Source organism: Pituophis catenifer, unplaced genomic scaffold (genome assembly GCF_029215685.1).
Source record: "Pituophis catenifer annectens isolate HBS135680 unplaced genomic scaffold, rPitCat1.0.hap2 SCAF_8, whole genome shotgun sequence".
NCBI classification, from domain to species: domain Eukaryota; kingdom Metazoa; phylum Chordata; class Lepidosauria; order Squamata; family Colubridae; genus Pituophis; species Pituophis catenifer.
This window is the reverse complement of record NW_027256888.1, coordinates 83,530,166-83,549,514: the sequence shown is the minus strand read 5'-3', so window position 1 is coordinate 83,549,514 and position 19,349 is coordinate 83,530,166. Positions and strand designations below refer to the sequence as shown.

At 47.9% G+C, this 19,349-nt stretch overlaps 1 protein-coding gene across 1 annotated transcript in view; it reads right to left on the bottom strand.

Moving 5' to 3' along the window:
- DYSF (dysferlin) overlaps positions 1-19,349 on the bottom strand; it is a 120,154-nt gene that overhangs the window by 37,577 nt on the left and 63,228 nt on the right. The window contains 7 exon segments of the mRNA XM_070948767.1: positions 1,943-1,969; positions 3,665-3,694; positions 6,970-7,110; positions 8,018-8,199; positions 12,624-12,701; positions 14,180-14,273; positions 17,945-18,118. Of these exon segments, the coding sequence (XP_070804868.1) occupies positions 1,943-1,969; positions 3,665-3,694; positions 6,970-7,110; positions 8,018-8,199; positions 12,624-12,701; positions 14,180-14,273; positions 17,945-18,118 (726 nt within the window).

Below are 19,349 nucleotides of genomic sequence, written 5' to 3'. Positions count from 1 at the left end.
GAGCCAGCTCTCTGGCTGCAGTGGGGAGGGGGCACTCAACGTTCACTGGCTGACAGACAAGCTGTGGCTGTTATGGGAAAGACATGGAAACAGGGGGCCCTGAGGGATCAGACCAGGGGGCACCTGCTCTGACCCAGCTCCCCAAACACGAGGAGCGCCAGCAGCCCCAAACGCAGGCTAACAAGTCCATCCATCCGGAAGATGAATAGTTGTCTGTCCCATCTGTTCATCTCCGCCCCCTGCCTTTTATCCCCAGAGCTAGGGTGGGGCCTCGCTAGCAGCAGTGGCTCATCCGTCCCAAGGACCGGCCCATAGATTTCCACTGCTCTCCTCTCCTCTGCCTTCTGCCCATCTGCACGTCAGGCACTGGACCCAGCTGTTCCTCCTCTTCCTCATCAGCCACCTCCAGACCTTTGACTCTCCATCTGAGGACTGACGGACGGCCCAGGCTCCACCTGTCTCTCTCTCTCTCTGCCAGCTCCATTCCCTCTTCCCCCTCGGAGCTCCCAGGTTGCCTTGATGCTGACCCCGACTCCCACGCCTACTCCTCCTCCTACTCCTCCTCCTCCTCCTCTGATTCGGCTGCTGGAGGGGCTGGCAACCGTCAGGCCACAACAACACCTGAGCCATCAGACGGTTTCAATGGTGACTTTTCTGCATTCAATACTCAATCAATAGGAGATTTGGGGGTAGCCATATAACCTTGCTTGTACCCCACAAGCTGAGATGATAGGGGGATGCCTTAGCTGAGGGAGGACCTCTTCCCGGGACCCCAAAATCCTTGCCCTCCAAGAATGGCACCCCAGGATTTTTTGGCGTGCTGCTTCAGCCCAGTAAGTTGCCAAGCAGAGAAGACCAGGGGGTGAGGGTGGGGTGGGGGGTGTTGTAAGCAAAGTGAAGAGATACCCATTGCAGAAGCCCCTCGTGATAGAAGACAGGGGGGCACAGCTACAGCGCGGCAGTCCCGGGTGGCACCAGACAAGGAGAAAAGGAAGCAGAAAAGAGAGAAATGGTGAGCTCAGACACACAGCAGGGGGTGGACAATGCCCACTCCAATGAGGGGAAACCCAAAGGAAGCCAATTTCCCCCTTCCCCATCTTCTGGGGCCGGTGGAGAGATTTCTGCAAGTAGTACTCGACTTACAACGGTTTATTTAGTGACCGTTCAAAGTGAGAACGGCACTGAAAAAAGTGACTTATCCCCAGTTTTCACACTTACGACCATTGCAGGATCCCCATAGTCACGTGATCAAAATTCAGATGCTTGGCAACTGATCGCAATATCCCGGGTCAAGTGGTCCCCTTTCTGACAAGCAGAGTCAATGGGGAAGTCAGGTACTAAGTCCACATTTTGGCCAGAGAGGAGCGCTGGTTTGAAAGAGGGGTCAAAGAGGCCATCTAGGTTAAAACGGAGCAGCCCTCTCTCAACCGTGGGGGAGGGATACGACACCCCCTCCCCATCTCCTATTCACAACACAGTCCTTTCGGCAGTTCCAAGAAGGCTCCACGGCCATTTGCACCCTGATTCAGGGGACCCTGAGGACACAGATAAACCTCCAAGGGGCCTCAAGGACTCTCAGAGAGAGGACTAACAACCAGAGGACTGCAAGGAATGTAAATCCTTCCATCCTCAACCATTCAGTCAGAACTGAAGAAGGAGGGAGGGAGGGAGGGAAGAGGAGAAGGAGGAGGAGGAAAAGGACTGTGGGGTCCTTGGGGCTCTCTGAGCTCCATTGTTTTCTTGCAGACGTTTCCTGACCCAACTAGGGAACATCATCAGTGCTAGAAGGGAGAGGGGTTTGTTCTCTGTTTATGTTTGGGGTTTAAGACATTCCTGAAGCAAACTGCATTTTCTGAAAGACTTTCTGTGGAGCTGGGCCTCCCCTGTCCCTTTCTTCTGCCACAAACACCCCAGGGACCCCCTTCTCACCCACGGAGCTCACCTCATCCAGAACAGACGCCAGTTCCGTCTGCAGGGTGTCCCCATCCATCGCACGAGGGGGGAGAAGGCAGGGCAGGGAAGGCAGCATCCATGGAGAGAACAAACAGACAGAAACGCCACATTTTCAAAGCAAGGTCACCTCTCTAGAACATACATCCCCCGCATTGAAATCAAGTCGGTGAATTAATAAGCAGAAGGAAGCCATGAGGGAAATATTGTACAGGTTTTCTGGCTGACCTGGAGCCACTGTTCCTCCACCTTGACCGCTTGAAGATGGGAATTCCCCAGGGGAATTCTGGGAGTTGAAGTCCACCCATCTTCAAGCGGCCAAGGTGGAGGAACACTGTCCTGGCCACCAAGGCTCAAGAGTGCCAATGAATTATTTTTGAAAGCCAAGGGTCCAATCTCCTCTAACAAGCCTTGTGGGAAGAGGTTGACCATTGGAAGCCACTGACTTAACTGCCCCCTGTGTCTCCAGACCAATCTATAGGGCCATGGGAGAGTCACAAAAGGCCCACTTGAGCTGAGCATGGCTCTTCCTAAGACTTTGACTTCACGTAGTTTTCTCAACAACAATAAAGAAATGATGGCCATTGTCATCTCATGGTGGGTTGTTTTTTTTTTAACTTTCCAGCCTAGCTTGTAGCTCTGGGACTTCCTGGTGGTTCCTTCTCAAGGACAAACCAGGTCTAACTCTGTTTAGCTTGGTTGACCTCAGGCAAGGTGGGCTAGGACCTGTTTCTGCTGTGGTTTGGCTAGACAGCCCAAAGACCTGGCCTACAGTCAGACTGAGGTACAGGCCTAAAATATTGGCCATAAAATAAGTCTAACAGAAACCCTCAAACAAAAGCTCCTTCTCTTCCCGGTGGGAAAACAAGTCCCGACTAGGAAGAGCAAATGGGTCCCATCGTCCACAGCTGCAGCAAGACTCAGTCTTTGCTTTCCAAAAGGACCCAGTTGGCCCTCCCATTATGGGCATCCAGAAAGGAACCATGGGTGATGGGGAACAAATAGCCAAATGGGTGTTGTGACATCAGATTGCAAGCTGTACGGTAGTTTTTCTCAACTTATCAAATTTAAGATGTGTGGACTTCAATTCTCAGAAGTTGAAGTCCACACACCTTAAAGTTGATAAAGCTTGAGAAACGGTATTTCAAATTTCTCAACGTTACAATGTGTGGACTTCAACTCTCAGAGTTCCCCAGGCAGAATGGTTGGCTCGGGAATTCTGGGAGCTGAAGTCATCTTAAGGTTGAGAAACAAGATGGAGAAATCTGAAGGTGGTCTAACTTTTTGTACATGTATTGCTTTGTTGATGTTTGAGGGGCTGCCACAGAGAAGAGGGGGGCCAAATTATTCTCCAAAGCACCTGAAGGCAGGAGAAGAAACAACGGATGGAAACCAATCAAGGAGAGAAGCAACCTGGAACTAAAAAGGAATTTCCTGACAGTGAGGACAATCAATCAGAGGAACAGCTTGTCACCAGAAGTTGTGAGTGCTCCAGCCCTGGAGGTCTTCTAGAAAAGACTAGACAGCCATTTGTCCAAGATAATTTAGGGTCTCCTGTTTGAGCAGTGGGGTGGACTAGAAGACCTCCAAGGTCCCTTCAAACTCTGTTGTTCTGTTATGTCACCATTTTGAGGAAAGCTCTGGATTCTACACAATCCTGCCCAACTCAGTGATGACCCAAAACAAAAAATGTAGCTTCTATAGACAGTCTTACCTCAAAGCCTGGGATGTGATGGACAGCTGGCTGGAAAAAAAAAAACACAACAAATATCCAAGTTACAGCCTGGCTCTGAAAGGAATGAGAAAACCCTGGAATGGTAAGAGTGGAAGTCTGCACATCTTAAAGTTGAAAAGTTGAGAAACAGTGCTTGACACTTCTCAACGCTCTGGCACTTCTCAGCTTTTAGATGCATGGACTTCAACTCCCAGAATTCCCCAGCCAGCACTTGACACTTCTCAACCTTGTCAACTTGCGTGATGGCCCAGGACAAAGTCTTGGACGCTTCAGAAATGCACAAATCCTGCCTCATGCAGGAAGAATGGCTTAGCATTCAACAAACATGGAATCCTGTATCCAGTTTTGGTCACCACATTACAAAAAAGATGTTGGGACTTTGGAAAAAGGGCAGAGAAGAGAAACTAAGAGGATTAAAGGTCTGGAGACTAAAACATAGGAAGAAGAACGGTTGCAGGAACTGGGTTTGGCTAGTCTAGAGAAAACAAGGATTGGGAGGACAGGAGAGCAGCATTCCAGTATTTGAGGGGCTGCCACAGAGAAGAAGAGGAGGTCAACTTATTCTCCAAAGCCCCTGAAGGCAGGACAAGAAGCAACGGATGGAAACTAATCAAGGAGAGAAGCAACCTGGAATTAAGGAGAAACTTCCTAACAGTGAGGACAAATAACCAGTGGAACAGAAGTTGCCTCCAGAAGTTGTGGGTCCTCCATCACTGGAGTTTATAAAGAAGAGACAGTCACTTGTCTGAAATGGTATAGAGTCTCCTGCTTGAGCAGGGGGTTGGACTAGAAGATCTCCAAGGTCCTTTTCAGCTCTATTCTGATTGATTGATTGATTGATTGATTGATTGATTGATATCACAAATCTTGCTTGCTCCCTTGTGCAATTCCACTAGAAAAGTGCTGTGTGAGAGAACAAGGCACTTTCAGGGAGCATCCGGGGGCAAACTGCCACAGTTCACAAGCCAAACCCCAAACTCCTTCAATGCTTTCAGATGGTTGCATGTTGTAGGCAGAGGGTTGTTCTCCCCCAGGGCTCAGGCCCAGTTCTGCCGTGCCCCCGTTCCCCTGGATCTGTCCCTGGGATGTCATCCTAAGCCCAGCCGCCGGCCATTTCCTTCCAACTTCAAAAGCCCCAGCCAGACACCCTCCTGGCCCTTGCCAACGTCAACCAGGCAGTGGGCCAGCTGGCAACTCTGCCTCCCTTTTGCCTTGCAAGGACTCCTCTACCTCATGGCCCATCCCTGGCCTGCCCAACGCAGAGACATGGCAGGATCTCCCTCGGCTGCTTCTTGGCAAGACCTGGACCACACCAGTTGGCCTCAGCCCAAGATGTTTGCTGGCTCCAGTCCAACCCAGGTCTGTCCCAAAGCAGGGGAGAAAAGAGACCGGAGGAGGGGAAAGCGGGACCATTGGCTAAGAAGGTCCCTCACCCCCCTACCTCCACGGCCTCTGGGCCTTCAGCCTTTCTGACAAAGGAGGTCAGAAGGAGGAATGACAAAGAACTGAGGCAGTGGCCTCCTGGGAGGGGATGAAGGTGTTTGATACCAACAAAGTCTCAGTGGGACAGTCACCATCCTGACAAAATGTAAGCTGCGGGTTGGGAGATTGCCAGGAAATCCCGGGGGGGGAGGAGGAGGAGGAGGAGGAGGAGGAGGAGGAAGGAGGAGGAGGAGGAGGAGGAGGAGGAGGAGGAGGAGGAGGAGGAGGAGGAGGAGGAGGAGGAGGAGGAGGAGAGAAGAAGAAGAAGAAGAAGAAGAAGAAGAAGAAGAAGAAGAAGAAGAAGAAGAAGAAGAAGAAGAAGAAGAAGAAGAAGAAGAAGAAGAAGAAGAAGAAGAAGAAGAAGAAGAAGAAGAAGAAGAAGAAGAATGAGTGGGAACTGGGGACAAGGAAGAGGAGGAAGATGAAGAGAAGAGAAAAAGGGAGGAGATGCTGGGGACAAGGAAGATGAAGAAAAAAGGAGGAGGAGGGAGGAAGAGAAGGAAGAAGAAGAGAAAGAAGAAGAGGAGAAGAAGAGGAGGAAAATGGAGGAGGAGCAGGAAAGAGCAAACTGCTTCTGATGCCCAGAAACGACAGGAATGAACATCTCCAGGAGGTCCCCCGTCCTTCTCTTCCACCTTCTTGTCAGGGAAGGCCTGGGCTCTCGGCTGTGTGGTGACAGGGCTCAGCCCAGAAGCCCAAGGAAGCCCCCTCCCAAGCCCTGGCTGCAGGGTGGCCAAAGCACCCCTCCTAAGTCCAGGAGCGCCACCGTGTGGCCAGTCCCAGGCCTTGCATCCTTTCAAGACGGGCAGCCAGAATTCGCAGCCAGACGTTCGGATGCTCCCCGTGGAGGAGCAGTGGAGATCTCGCAGGAGAAGGAGGGTCCTCGCCCTCTGAGATCCCCCCTGACTTAGAAATCACTTTTGGGGGGTCTTGGCACCCTCGCCTTCACAGGCATGAATTTTAAAATTATTTTACGCCGGTGGCAATCCAAGAAGCACACGGGCTCCTCCGGGCTCTATTTTATGCATTAAAAATAGCTATTGTTAGCATCTGAGTATTGGAAACTATATTAATTAGGTAATTAATTATATTATTATTATTATTATTATTATTATATAATAATATAATATAAATTATAAAAATTAGGGCTCGTATGCAACATGCTGCTTAAAGAGAGGCACTGCCACTCCCTGCAATGTCATTTGCTTCCAGCTAGTCCTTGAGTTACAACCATAACGCAGCCTCCCTATCATGGTCTTAAGTCATGACATAAATCGGGCCACCTATGTGACTGACTCAGTCTTACGACTTTTTTGCAGCAGTCGCTATACAAGTGCCACAGTCGTTAAGCAAACCAAGGGCTTCGCTCTAGGCCGGTTTTGCCAAACCCTCGGAAGCAAATGCCAGTTTTCAGTAAAAACCGTCGTAAAATGCGATCCGGTGGCTGCAGGAAGCTGAGAACGGCCATAAATGTGGGTCAGTTGCTGAGGTCCAAAGGGCAGTCAGGTGACCACAGGGGAAGACAGTTGTCAGAACGCCTAATCGTCGTAAGTACCCTCAGGGAGGTCCGTCGTAACTTTGAATGGTTGCTAAGTGGGCAGTCATAAATTGAGGACTACTTGAAAGGATGTCAGGATAGGTGTGAGGGCATCATGGCTTCATCCATCCTCCCACCTCTTCCATCTCCTTGGAAGCAGAATCCCTCCTTGGCTGAGCTGCATCTGACCTCCCTTCAGCCTTCAGGTCTCCTGCTCCCCTGCTTGCTTCCCCCAGGAGACCCCCTCCCCAGGCCCCCAACTCACCTTCTCTCTCTGGATCAGCTCAAAGGCGGCCAGCAGCTCCCCCGCCGTCCGGCTGCCCTTCACGATGGGATACCAGGACAATCTCGGTGTGTGGTCGAGGGTCGGCTTGCAAACGCTGCGGCCCAGGAATTCATCCGCACCCTGGTCAGAGGGAGGGAGGGAGGGAGAGGGGGGATTTTAAGATTGTTCTTAATCCTCTGTCATTTTACTCTGGGTTTTTTATATATATTTGCAATTGTTTTTACATCTATATGTTTTTATTACATTGTAAGCCTCCCAGACCTGCCTAGAATTATGAAATGGTGGCAGTAAACATTAATAAAGGGAGGAAGGGAGGGAGAAAGAGAAAGAGAAAAAGGAAGGAAGGAAGGAAGGAAGGAAGGAAGGAAGGAAGGAAGGAAGGAAGGAAGGAAAGAAAGAAAGAAAGAAAGAAAGAAAGAAAGAAAGAAAGAAAGAAAGAAAGAAAGAAAGAAAGAAAGAAAGAAAGAAATGTGGCTGCTAATTTTAATATTTCCATGCAGTCATATGGTAGAAGAAAAATTCTGCAGCTTAGGGTTGAACTGTGGGGTCCTTGTTACTCTCTGAGCTTGGTGGTTTTCTTGCAGACATTTCATGGTCCAAGTAGGTAACATTATCAGTGCTAGAAGGGAGTGGGGTTTGCAGAGAGGAGGAGGAGGAGGAGGAATGTGAGGTCCTTGGTGCTCTCTGAGCTTCGTGGTTTTCTTGAAAACATTTTATCACCCAAGTAGGTAACATCATCAATGCTAGAAGACGTACTAGAAGGCTGTTATGATTGATGCTGTTACCTAGTTGGGTCATGAGAAGTCTGCAAGAAACTACCTGTAGGTTGTGATATCATTAATGTCTTTTTTTTTTTTTTGAACAAAATTTTTTTTATTGTTTTTAAAAGTCAAACAAATCAAACAAATCACTTATCTAATTAAATCATTAATGTCTTTTTAATGCCCGCCCGCAATCTCTTTCCTGAAAAAGACTGAACGGAGAGTCTCCTGCTCGCCCAGGTGCTTCTTGCCCTTTGCACACTTACGTAAGTGTCGTGGTCGTAGATTTCAATCACAATGTTGGGAGGGGATTCAGCAATACTTTGGGGAGCCCCGAAGATCTCAATCTCGTAGAAGATCAACGTTTGGTCCCAGGTGGGGTTTAGCGTATTCTTTGCTACCACCGTCTTTTGGCTCTGGTGCAGGAAGGAGACGATGGCGTAAGGATCTGTGAAGGACAAGAGAAGGAGATGATGCGATGGTCCATCTTCCGTGGTGCCCAGGAACACGACTGAGAGATATCTGCATCAGAGAAAGAGCCCTGAGCTTTTAGTATGGACAGAGGGTCCTCAACTTACAAGACTTCCCCAAAGGTGCTTTTTTCAAGGGGCAGCTGGACTTTGAAGACGTTTCGCTTCTTCTCCAAGAAGCTTCTTTAGCTCCTTTCATTCCCACCATCCTGTCAGAGCTGAAGATGCTTCTTGGAGGAGAAGCGAAACATCTTCAAAGAAAACCCAGAAAGTCCAGCTGCCTCCTGAAAAAGCACCTTTGGGACAACCATGACCTGGATGACTGAGAAGCTCCATAGACATTCAACTTACAAGAGTTCATTTAGTGACCATTCAAAGTTACGACAGCACTGAAAAAACAGACTTTTGATTGTTTTCACAATCAAAACTGTTCCAGCATCCTTGTGGTTACATGATCAAAATTCAGATGCTCGAGGGCTGACTCACATGTAGCATCTTTTGTGACCTTCTGACAAGCTAAGACTCCAAGCATTGTCCAAGAAGTTGGCAGAAGACCTGCCTAGCTTTGAAAGAAGCTTTGAACCACTGTTGAAGCAACATTTCTACATGCCTTTCCTTGCCTCCATCTCCACCACCTTCGGCCCCATAATCCTGCGCCTTGTCTGCTCCTCTTGAATCCCAAGCTACATCATCACCCCTGTTGCCTTCTTGGTGAGCCATGACCCACTCACCCATATTCCACTCACCCATATTTCTAGTGACGTCCTATGGAGACTCTCCGCCATCCAGGTCAGGGTCGTCCCAGAAGGCAACTGGACTTTCTTAGGTTTTTTTCTTGAAAACATTTCGCTTCTCATCCAAGAAGCTTCTTGAGTTCTTCACTGAAGAAGCTTCTTGAATGAGAAGTGAAACATTTTCAAAGAATAGAAGCAAGAAAATGCATTTGTCTTTTGGAAAATCACCTTTGGGCTATTCCTAGTCATATGGCGACACCTAGGGGGAGGAGGGCCTTCTCTGTGGGAGCCCCAGCCCTGTGGAACGAACTGCCCCCAGAAATACGTAAGATCTCCGAGCTCCGGGTGTTTCGCTGCGCACTGAAGACCCTGTTGTTCCGCCAGGCCGGGCTATCAACATAATAGTTTTAAATTGGGGTATTTAAATTTTCTGGGGTTTTAAATCTGAGCCAAATTTATTTAATTATTTTAAATTTTAATTGCTGTTTTGTCTTGTGTTTTTAAATAGGCTGTACACCGCCCTGAGTCCTTCAGGAGAAGGGCGGTATAGAAATAAAATTATTATTATTATTATTATTATTATTATTATTATTATTATTATTATTATTATTATTATTATTATTTTATCATCACCAAGAAATGATGCCACATTTTGACTTTAACAGGAGAAATTCAGAGATGGTGCACATAGAATGAGGTGGCATTCTTGAGACAGCTATAAATTAAAAACAAAACCTGAGCTTTAGGAACCCTCTGAGAATAAATCAGTGTTTCTCAACCTTGGAAGCTTGAAGATGGGTGGACTTCAACTCCCATAATCCCCCAGCCAGCGCTGCTGGCTGGGGGATTATGGGAGTTGAAGTCCACCCATCTTCAAGCTTCCAAGGTTGAGAAACACTGGAATAAATGAATGTAGATCTCAGGTTTTCTCATTCTCTTGGAGGAAGCCACCTTCAAAGGATATCTTACCATTCTTGCTGATAGCAATACAATCACTCCTGCTTCTTCAGTCAATACCACCTTCAAAAATGAATCAATCATTATGAATCTGTGGACTTGGCAACCAAGGAGCCCAATGGAGACCTTGCTTCTCCTCCAGATCTAATCTCAAACGGTTTTAAAACCTCCTTCTGAGGCTGGGAGAAGCCAGAAGGCTTCCTGCCCATCTCTGATATGAAGAACGGTTGCAGGAATTGGCTATGCCTACTCTAGTGAAAAGAAGGACTAGCGGTGACATGATAGCAGTCTTCCAATAACTAAGAGACTGCCACAAAGAAGAGGGGTCAATTTATTTTCCAAAGCAGGACAAGAAATAATGGATGGAATCTAATCAAGGAGAGAAGCAACCTGGAATTAAGGAGAAACTTCCTAATAGCTAGAACAATTAATCTGTGGACCACCACAGATTGCCACCAGAAGTTGTGGGTGCTCCATCACTGGAGGTTTTGAAGAAGAGATTGGACAACTCTTTGTCTGAAATGGCAGAGGGTCTCCTGTTTGAGTAGGGGTTGGACTAGAAGACCTCCCAAGGTCCCTTCCAATTCTGTTGTTCTGTTATTCTTTCTATGACCAGATGTATCCATCCATCAAGCCAAAAGGAAGTCCAGAGCAGTATAGGATCTCCTTCCAAGGTGTCTTCCAACCCTGTTATTCTATGTTCTAGATGTCGCCTCCAGATCTCATCTCAAGGGCTTTTAAAACCCTCCTCTTGCTCTTGAGGCTGGGAGAAGCCAGAAGGCTGCCCGTTCTTTAATGCTGGGCCCTGAACGTGGCTCTTCTGCCCACCCCCAGCCCCCACAACGGCCTTTGTGGGCCTTCCCTCCTAATGCAGGCTTTGAACCACCGAGACCGATGTGATCAGTCCCAATCAGAATAAAGCTGGAAGGGACCTTGGAGGTCTTCTAGTCCAGCTCAAGCAGGACACCCTCTGCCATTCCAGACAGGTGGCTGTCCAGTCTCTTCTCAAAAACCTCCAGTGATGGAGCACGCCCAATTTCTAGAGGCAAGCAGTTCCCCTGGTTATTTGTTCTGACTGTCAGGAAGTTTTCCCTTAATTCCAGGTTGCTCCTCTCCTTGATGAGTTTCCATCCATTGTTTCTTTGTCTTGCCTTCTGGTGCTCTAGAAAACAGGACGACCCCCTCTTCTTTGTGGCAGCCCCTCAAATACTGGAAGGCTGCTATAGTGTCACTCCCTAGTCCTTCTTTCCTCTAGACTGGCCAAACCCAATATCAGGTTTTCAGGCTGTCTTCAAATAAATTGCACTAGGATAAATGCATCTTGACGTGCTGACATCCAAATTCTGCCACTGTTCTTCGTATGTTTTAGTCTCCAGGCCTTTAATCCTCTTAGTTTCTCCTCTCTGCCCTTTTTCCAAAGTCTCAGCCTCTTTTTTGTAACGTGGTGACCAAAACCGGATGCAAGTATTCCAGGTGTGGCCTTACTAAGGCTTTGTAGAGCGGTACTAAGCCTTCACGTGGTCTGTTCTGATGGAAAGAGGCATCTTAGCTATGTCTGAATGTGCTTTCTTCCGTCCTGGGTCAGAGGGAGACAGACGGTGCTGCCGTCCACCCAATTTACGAAACCCTTTCAAAAGACGCCTTTGTCTCCGCTTTGCATCCATACCAGGTTTCATTTTTATGACCCTGAAAAGGGCTCCTTTATGCTTTGTTCCACCAACAGCAAATCACAATTCCATCTTGTCTGCATCTGGGCCAGCTGTTGTCATTGGCTGCCATCCATGCAAAGAAAGTTACTCCCACTCGGTCCAGCCAATCAGGCAGGATGAGGTCATCCTTTTGGAGAGAGACTTTGAGTTCAAGGCAACAAACATGCTCAAAAACACACACCACACACACACACACACACACACACATGCAGGAGAAAGAAGAGATTTTCTGGGTGGAAAAGAGCAGATTTGGTGTAGGTGGTGATCGCTTGGTCCCTCTTTAGGAACCGTGGACAGAATAGCTTTCTCCATCAAAGCCACCTCAGAACAAGAGGAACATCTGTGGGTCCATTCTGGAAGGGCAAAGGTTGGGGGCCAATGGCTGGCATACATGCCCTGCACCAGCCCCCCCACAGAGTTGCATGTTCCAGTGGAAAAGAGGGATTAGGTCAAAATTGTTGAAAAAGGAATATTGGCCTTTTCACCTCAACTAGACAAGTCATCTTGAAAGTCTCTGGTTCCACTCAAGTGTTTGGAAAGAATTTCCAAATTAGATCTGACGAAGGAGAAGATTTGTAGCTCAGGGTTGAAATGAGCTTGGTGGTTTTCTTGCAGACATTTCATGACCCAACTAGGTAACATCATCTGTGCTAAAAGGGAGGAGGAGGAGGAGGACTGTAGGGTCCTTGGTCTTCTCTAAGCTTGGTGGTTTTCTTGCTGATGTTTTTTTATTTATTTATTTATATGCCGCCCTTCTCCGGAGACTCAGGGCGGCTTACAATGCATTAAGCAATAGCCTTCATACTTTTATATATTTTATACAAAGTCAGCTTATTGCCCCCACAATCTGGGTCCTCATTTTACCTACCTTAAAAAGGATGGAAGGCTGAGTCAACCTTGAGCCTTGGCGAGATTCGAACTTACAGTAATTGCAGGCAGCTGATGTTAATAACAGTGCTTTAGTCTGCTGCGCCACCAGGGCTCAACTAGGTAACATCTTACCTGAAAAACTGTCCTTATCCATGGCCAGCAGGTCCCTTGCCTGGTAGATGTAGCAACGTAGATGGTAGCGATTTCCATCTTTAAGGAGAGAAACACAACAACACATCAAAAGCTACAATATTGAACGGAACATCTTGCTTCAAAAGGAAGGGTCTAGAGCAGGAGTCTCCAAATTTGGCAACTTTTAAACTTCTGGACTTCAAGTCCCCGAATTCCTCAGCCAGCTATGCATATTGGGGGATGCTGGCTGGGGAATTCTGGGACTTGAAGTCCACAAGTCTTAACGTTGCCACGTTTGGAGACCCCCATGCGTCCCTTATCAATGTATGTTGTTGCTATTACTATTTTATAGTTTCATTCTTCTTTCAATATCTCTGCGACCCACTCGGAATGTTCCAATTCTAAGGCAGATCAAAAATAATGAAATAAAACTTTCCCCACAATGTGACTAGAATGGAATGGAATGGAATGGAATGGAATGGAATGGAATGGAATGGAATAGAATAGAATAGAATAGAATAGAATAGAATAGAATAGAATAGAATAGAATAGAATAGAATAGAATAGAATAGAATAGAATAGAATAGAATAGAATAGAATAGAAAATATGGAATGGAACGGAATAGAATAGAATAGAATAGAATAGAATAGAATAGAATAGAATAGAATAGAATAGAATAGAATAGAATAGAATAGGAATAGGAATAGGAATAGGAATAGGAATAGGAATAGGAATAGGAAAACTCAGCTGGAAGGGACCTTGGAGGTCTTCTAGTCCAACCCCCCTCTCAAGCAGGAAACCCTAAACCAGGGGTGTCAAACTTTATTTCATTGAGGGCCGCATTAGGGTTGTGTTTGACCTTGGGGGGCTGGGGTGGGTGTGGCCAGCTCGATGTCACTTGTGTCGGGGGCGCTTGTGGTGGTCCGAGGGCTCTGCCAGCAAAAACGGCCTTCCAAGCTCCGTTTTGGGCTGCCACGGCCTCCTGCAACCCTCTGCCAGTGAAAACGGAGCTCGGGAGAGCCACGTGAGGGTTGCAGGAGGCCGTGGCAGCCCAAAACGGAGCTCTGGAGCCCATTTTCACTGGCAGAAGCACTGCAGGCCGGTCCTTTGCTGTTTCCAGGGTGGCCCTGCGGGCCAGATCTAAGTAGCCTGCATGCAGGATCCGGCCCCCGGCTCTTTGAGTTTGACACTCCTGCCCTAAACCATTTCAGACAAATGGTTGTCTGATCTCTTCTTAAAATCTTCCAGCGTTGGAGGACCCACAACTTCTGGTGGAAGGCTGTTCCACTGGTTAATTGTTCTAATTGTCAGGAAGTTTCTCCTTAATTCCAGGTTGCTTCTCTCCTTGATTACTTTCCATCCGTTGTTTCTCGTCGGAGAAACAACTCGGAGCTTTGGAGAATAGTGTGACACCCCACCCCCACCCTCTCTGTGACAGCCCCTCAAGTATGGGAAGACTGCTTAGCATGGCTCGGAACGTTTTCAGCATCCCTGCCTCCGAGTCTGTGCCCTCTGACCCCCAGATTCCCTCTTTCTCCCCCCAGGGGAGACTTACAGTCAAAGATGCACGAAATGGTCGGTCGGTTCACTCCGAAGTTGAGAGTCGACACGGATTTCCCATCATCGCTCTTGTCGTCTGTCACTCCACCCTAAAGGAGAAGTCGGTTTCATTTTGCCATGGGGACGGCATGCTGACCTCCCCTACACACACACACACACACACACACACACACACATACACAGTCCCTTTTCTGAAGAAAGAGAGATTTTCAATGCACACTGTTTTTTTAATATTTTTTTTCTATTTGTTTGCTTTTTGGTTGTCAATATATTTTTTTTGGAATTTGTACAGTTAGTCTTCAATAGGTGATCACAACGGGGCCCAAAATTTCTATTGCTAAGCGGAACGTTGGTTAAGTGAGTTTTGCCCCATTTTTTCCCACCGTTGTAAAGCGAGTAACAGTAACTGAACTGTGGTGGTAAACCCAGGTCTACCTTTATGTGGTAATTGATGGGGGCTGCAGTCCTGCCAGTAAGGAATGTTTTTTTGGGGGGTGAATGTTTATAAACGGACCTTCTACCATTTCAGAGTCCAGTGATGGAGCACCCACAACTTCTGGTGGCAGGCTGTTCCACTGGTTAATTGTTCTAATTGTCAGGAAGTTTCTCCTTAATTCCAGATGGCTTCTCTCCTTGATTCGTTTCCATCCAGGAAGAGGAGTTCTTGGTGCTCTCTGAGCTTGGTGGTTTTGTTGCAGGCGTTTCCTAACCACACTAGGTAACATCATCAGTGCAAGAAGGGAGGGGGGTTTTCAGAAAGGAGGGGGAGGAGGACGGGAGGACTGTGGGGTCCCTGGTGCTGTCTGAGCCTGGTTTCCTAACCAAACTAGGTTACACCTTCCGTCCTTGAAGGGTTTGCAAAGAGGAATTGAGGGGCCCTGGGTGCTCTCTGATCTTGGTGGTTTTCTTGCAGACGTTTCATGATGTAACCAGGTTACGTCATCAGTGCTGGGCTCCCTCATTTCCATCCTGAGCTGCAGATATTCTCCTTTGTTGGTTTCCAGGGTCTGAAGAAGTCATTAAAAGCAAAACCTCTGACCACCTCACAGGAGCATCTCGTGGTTAGGATTGGGGCCAGACCTTGCCCACAGCCAGATCCTCTGACAGTGCCAGGGATTTGGGGAGGGGGGGGGTGTCCTGAAAAGGCCTTGAAGTTGAAGTGCCAGTCAGCCCCAGAGAGACGAGACGAGATGCTGAAGCGCAGAAGCCTGGCGGCCTCTCAAGGTGAGTAAGAAAATAGAGAGGTCTCCTTCTTGTTTTCTTTCCTTTTTAAGAAAACCACATGACTCAATGTTATATATTAACTTTGTTTTAAAACCTAGTCCAAATTGCTGGGCAGGGGAGGAGGAGGAGGAGACGACAAATTGTAGCATAAAAGAAAATTCGGAGGCAGGAGAAAGATATAATGAAGTCTTTGTTGCTGGAGCCTGAAGATTATGAAATCCAATGTCTTCAAAAAAAAAACCAGGATATTAGTTAAGAAAATAAATGGGGGAATGGGGGAGGGTTGGGGAGGGGGCCCTGTTCATCCCCCTCCTCCCAGCATAGGCTTGAATGCAGCCATATAAGAAAGAAAACAAGGCTGGCAGGTAGTCGGAATGAGACCATCCGAAACAGGCCGAGGGCAACACGTCAGAGTAACAGAATGAGGGAAGGGGCCTTGGAGGTCTTCTAGTCCAACCCCCCGCTCAGGCAGGAGATCCTATTCCATTCCAGACAAATGACTTCTTCAATTTCTTCTTCTAAACCTCCAGTCGTGAAGCACCCACAATTTCTGGTGGCAGGTTGTTCCACTGGTTAATTGTTTCTGAACATCAGGAAATTTCTCCTTAGCTCCAGGTTGCTTTGCTCCTTACTTAGTTTCCATCCTTCGCGTCTTGTCCTGCCTTCAGGGGCTTTGGAGAATAGGTGGACCCCCTCCTCTTCTCTGTGGGACATCCATTGAAGTCTGCAAATGTGAAGAGTTGGAGATGCCTGCCATGGAGTGTCACATCACCCAAGGCCAACTGGGTCTGAAGCCTTGAGCTGGGTCTGAGTTACCCTGATTGACATGAGCCATCAAAGCCGGCGGAATTTACATCCCACACGAAGCCATAAGCCCTGGTTTACAAAGGAAGAGGATTGGCCGAGGAATTCGGGGAGCTGAGGTCCCCAAGGCTTAAATTTCCCAAGGTTGCCAAACCCTTCAGGAACCTGAATTTCCTCCGTATTCTCAGAAATTGTGCCAATTTGTGTCAGGCGAAGGGGGATGAGGGCCAGGGCTCCGGGTGTCCGTGATAACAAGAGGGTTTCCCATTTCTGCTGGTCCGAAGAACCGTCGTCTCCTCCCTGCGCTGGTCAACTCCACAGCTCCCCCATCAGAGAGTCCTTGATTTCACACGATTCCCTTAGCGACCATTCAAAGATACAACAGCACTGGAAAAAGTGACTTGGGACCATTTTTCACACTTACAACCGTTGCCACACACACACACACCCGTTTGTCACGTGATGAAACATTCAGGCGTTTGGCAACTGCTTCATTTTTTTTTTTTTTAATTTGATTTATATGCCGCCCTTCTCCGAAGACTCAGGGCGGCTTACAATGCGTTAAGCAATAGCCTTCATCCTTTTATATATTTATACAAAGTCAGCTTATTGCCCCCACAAACTGGGTCCTCATTTAACCTACCTTAGAAAGGATGGAAGGCTGAGTCAACCTTGAGCCTGGTAAGATTCGAACCTGCAGAAATTGCAGGCAGCTGATGTTAATAATCAGCTTAATAACAGGGTGCCTTAAACCCCTGTACTACCAAGACTCTTTATTTATTTATATATATATTTATGACGGTCGCAGCCTTCCCGGGTCAGGTGATCCTCTTTTGCAACCTTCTGACAACTCAAAAGTCAGTTTCAAAGGGGGGAAAACCAGATTCCCTTAATACCCAGGATATAGAATTACAGAGATGGAAGGGACCTTGGAGGTCTTCTAGTCCAACCCCCTTCTCAGGCAGGAACTCCTATACCCGTGACGGCGAACCTATGGCACATGTGCCACAAGTGGCACGCGGGTGCCATATCTGTGGGCACGTGAGCGTTGCCCTAGCTCAGCTTCAGGGTGCATGCGCATGTCGGCCAGCTGATTTTCAGGCCTTCTGGGCCCACCAGAAATCAGGAAGCGGGCCGTTTCCAGCCTCTGGAGAGCCTCATGGGGGTGGGGAAGGCCGTTTTCCGCCCTCCCCAGGCTCCAAGAAAGCCTCTGGAGCCTGGAGAGGGGTGAAAAACGGGACTATCGGGCCCACCAGAAGTCAGGAAACGGGCTATTTCCGGCCTCTGGAGGGCCTCAGGGGGCTAGGGAAGGCTGTTTTTTGCCCTCCCCAGGCTCCAAGAAAGCCTCTGGAGCCTGGAGAGGGTGGAAAACGGGCCTATCGGGCCCACTTTTCACGTGCCAAAAGCAGGGGGCGCGTGCGAATTATGGGTATGGGCATGCATGCACGTGACCCCCCACACACACTCCCCCTGCTTTTGGCACGCAACGGCAAAAAGGTTAGCCATCACTGCCCTATACCATTTCAAAGAAATAGTTGTAGTAACCGTGTTTGTAACTCCATGACTGCAGTGATTCACTTAACAACTGTGGCAAGAAAGGTCATAAAATGGGGCAAAACTCACTGAACAACTGCCTCGCTTAGCAACGGTAAACTTGGGCTCCATTGTGGTCGTAAGCTGCACTTGGGGGAAAGGAAGGAGGGCCGGGAGAGGAGCAAGAGACAGGACCTACCAAGGCACCTTCCAAGGCAAAGGCGGCGGCTGGGCCCGTGTGCTCCAGGGGCTCCATGCGACGCCTCCAGCGCCGACGGCGAAAGGAATCCGTTTTGCGGTATTTCATGTGGAAGGTCCAGCCGAAGAGCGAGGCGTATTCCCAGCCTTCCCCTTCCAACTCCTCCTGTTTATACTGGAGGGAAGAGGATTTTCTTTCAGTGACAGGTAACCAAGACATCTGCTAGTGGAGAAGGCTTAATAGCAGAACAGAGCTGGAAGGGACCTTGGAGGTCTTCTAGTCCAGCCCCCTACTTAAGCAGGAGACCCTCGACCAAGCAGGAGACCCTCGACCCTTTCAGAACAAATGGCTGTCCAACCTCTTCTTAAAAACCTCCAGTGTTGGAGGGCCCACAACTTCTGGTGGCAAGCTGTTCCATGGGTTCATTTTATTTTATTTTATATCAAATTTATATACCGCCCTTCTCCCTAAGGACTCAGGGTGGTGTACAGCCAAAGTAAAAACATAAACTACAAACATTAAAATACAATTAAAAAGATATATAAATATTTGGCCCCATAATTAAAAGCAGTAACAAAACAATTAAAAACATTTTAAAGAGTGTTAGGCCAGCCCGGGCTTGCTGGAAAAAGATAGTTTTAAGGGCACGGCGGAAGGCACCGAGGTTCTTGGATTCTCCTTATCTCTGGGGGCAGCTGGTTCCAGAGGGGAAGTGCCCCCATTGTTCTCACTGTCAGAAAATTTCTCCTTAATTCCAGGTTGCTTCTCCCCTTGATGAGTTCCCATCCGTTGCTTCTTCTCCTGCCTTCTGGGGCTTTGGAGAATAGCTTGACCCCCCCCCCCTCTTCTCTGTGGCAGCCCCTCAAATATTGGACCCCCGCTATGACGTCTCCCCTGGTCCTTCTCTCCCAAACTTTTACAGAACAGAGAAAGATAGAAAGGACCTTGGAGGTCTTCTAGTCCAACCCCTTGCCCAGGCGGGATCTGTGGTTCTCAACCTTTTCTTCATCACACACACCCTTTAGATACCTTTTGTGGTTACGGATCCCCAAGATCTAACTCAAGATTGGAATCATAACATTTCTTCAAGCTTTTGTGGAGCCCTGGGACAACATGAAGGCATCTCCCCAGGAGTCTGCTGAGCACAGGTTGAGAACCTCTGGTCAGTATCATTCCAGACGAACTCTAGTCCAATTTTTTTTCTTAAAAACCTCCAGGCATGGAGCACCCACAACCTCTGGAGGCAGGCAGTTCCACGGGTTAATTGTCCTCACTCTCATTTATGGAGATTTATTTATTTTTTATTTATTTAGGAAGAAATTTTTTAAATTTTTTTAAATGTTTAATTGGTTTGTGGTTTTTTTAAATTTTTGGGCCAAATTTATATATATTTTAATTTTTTTTT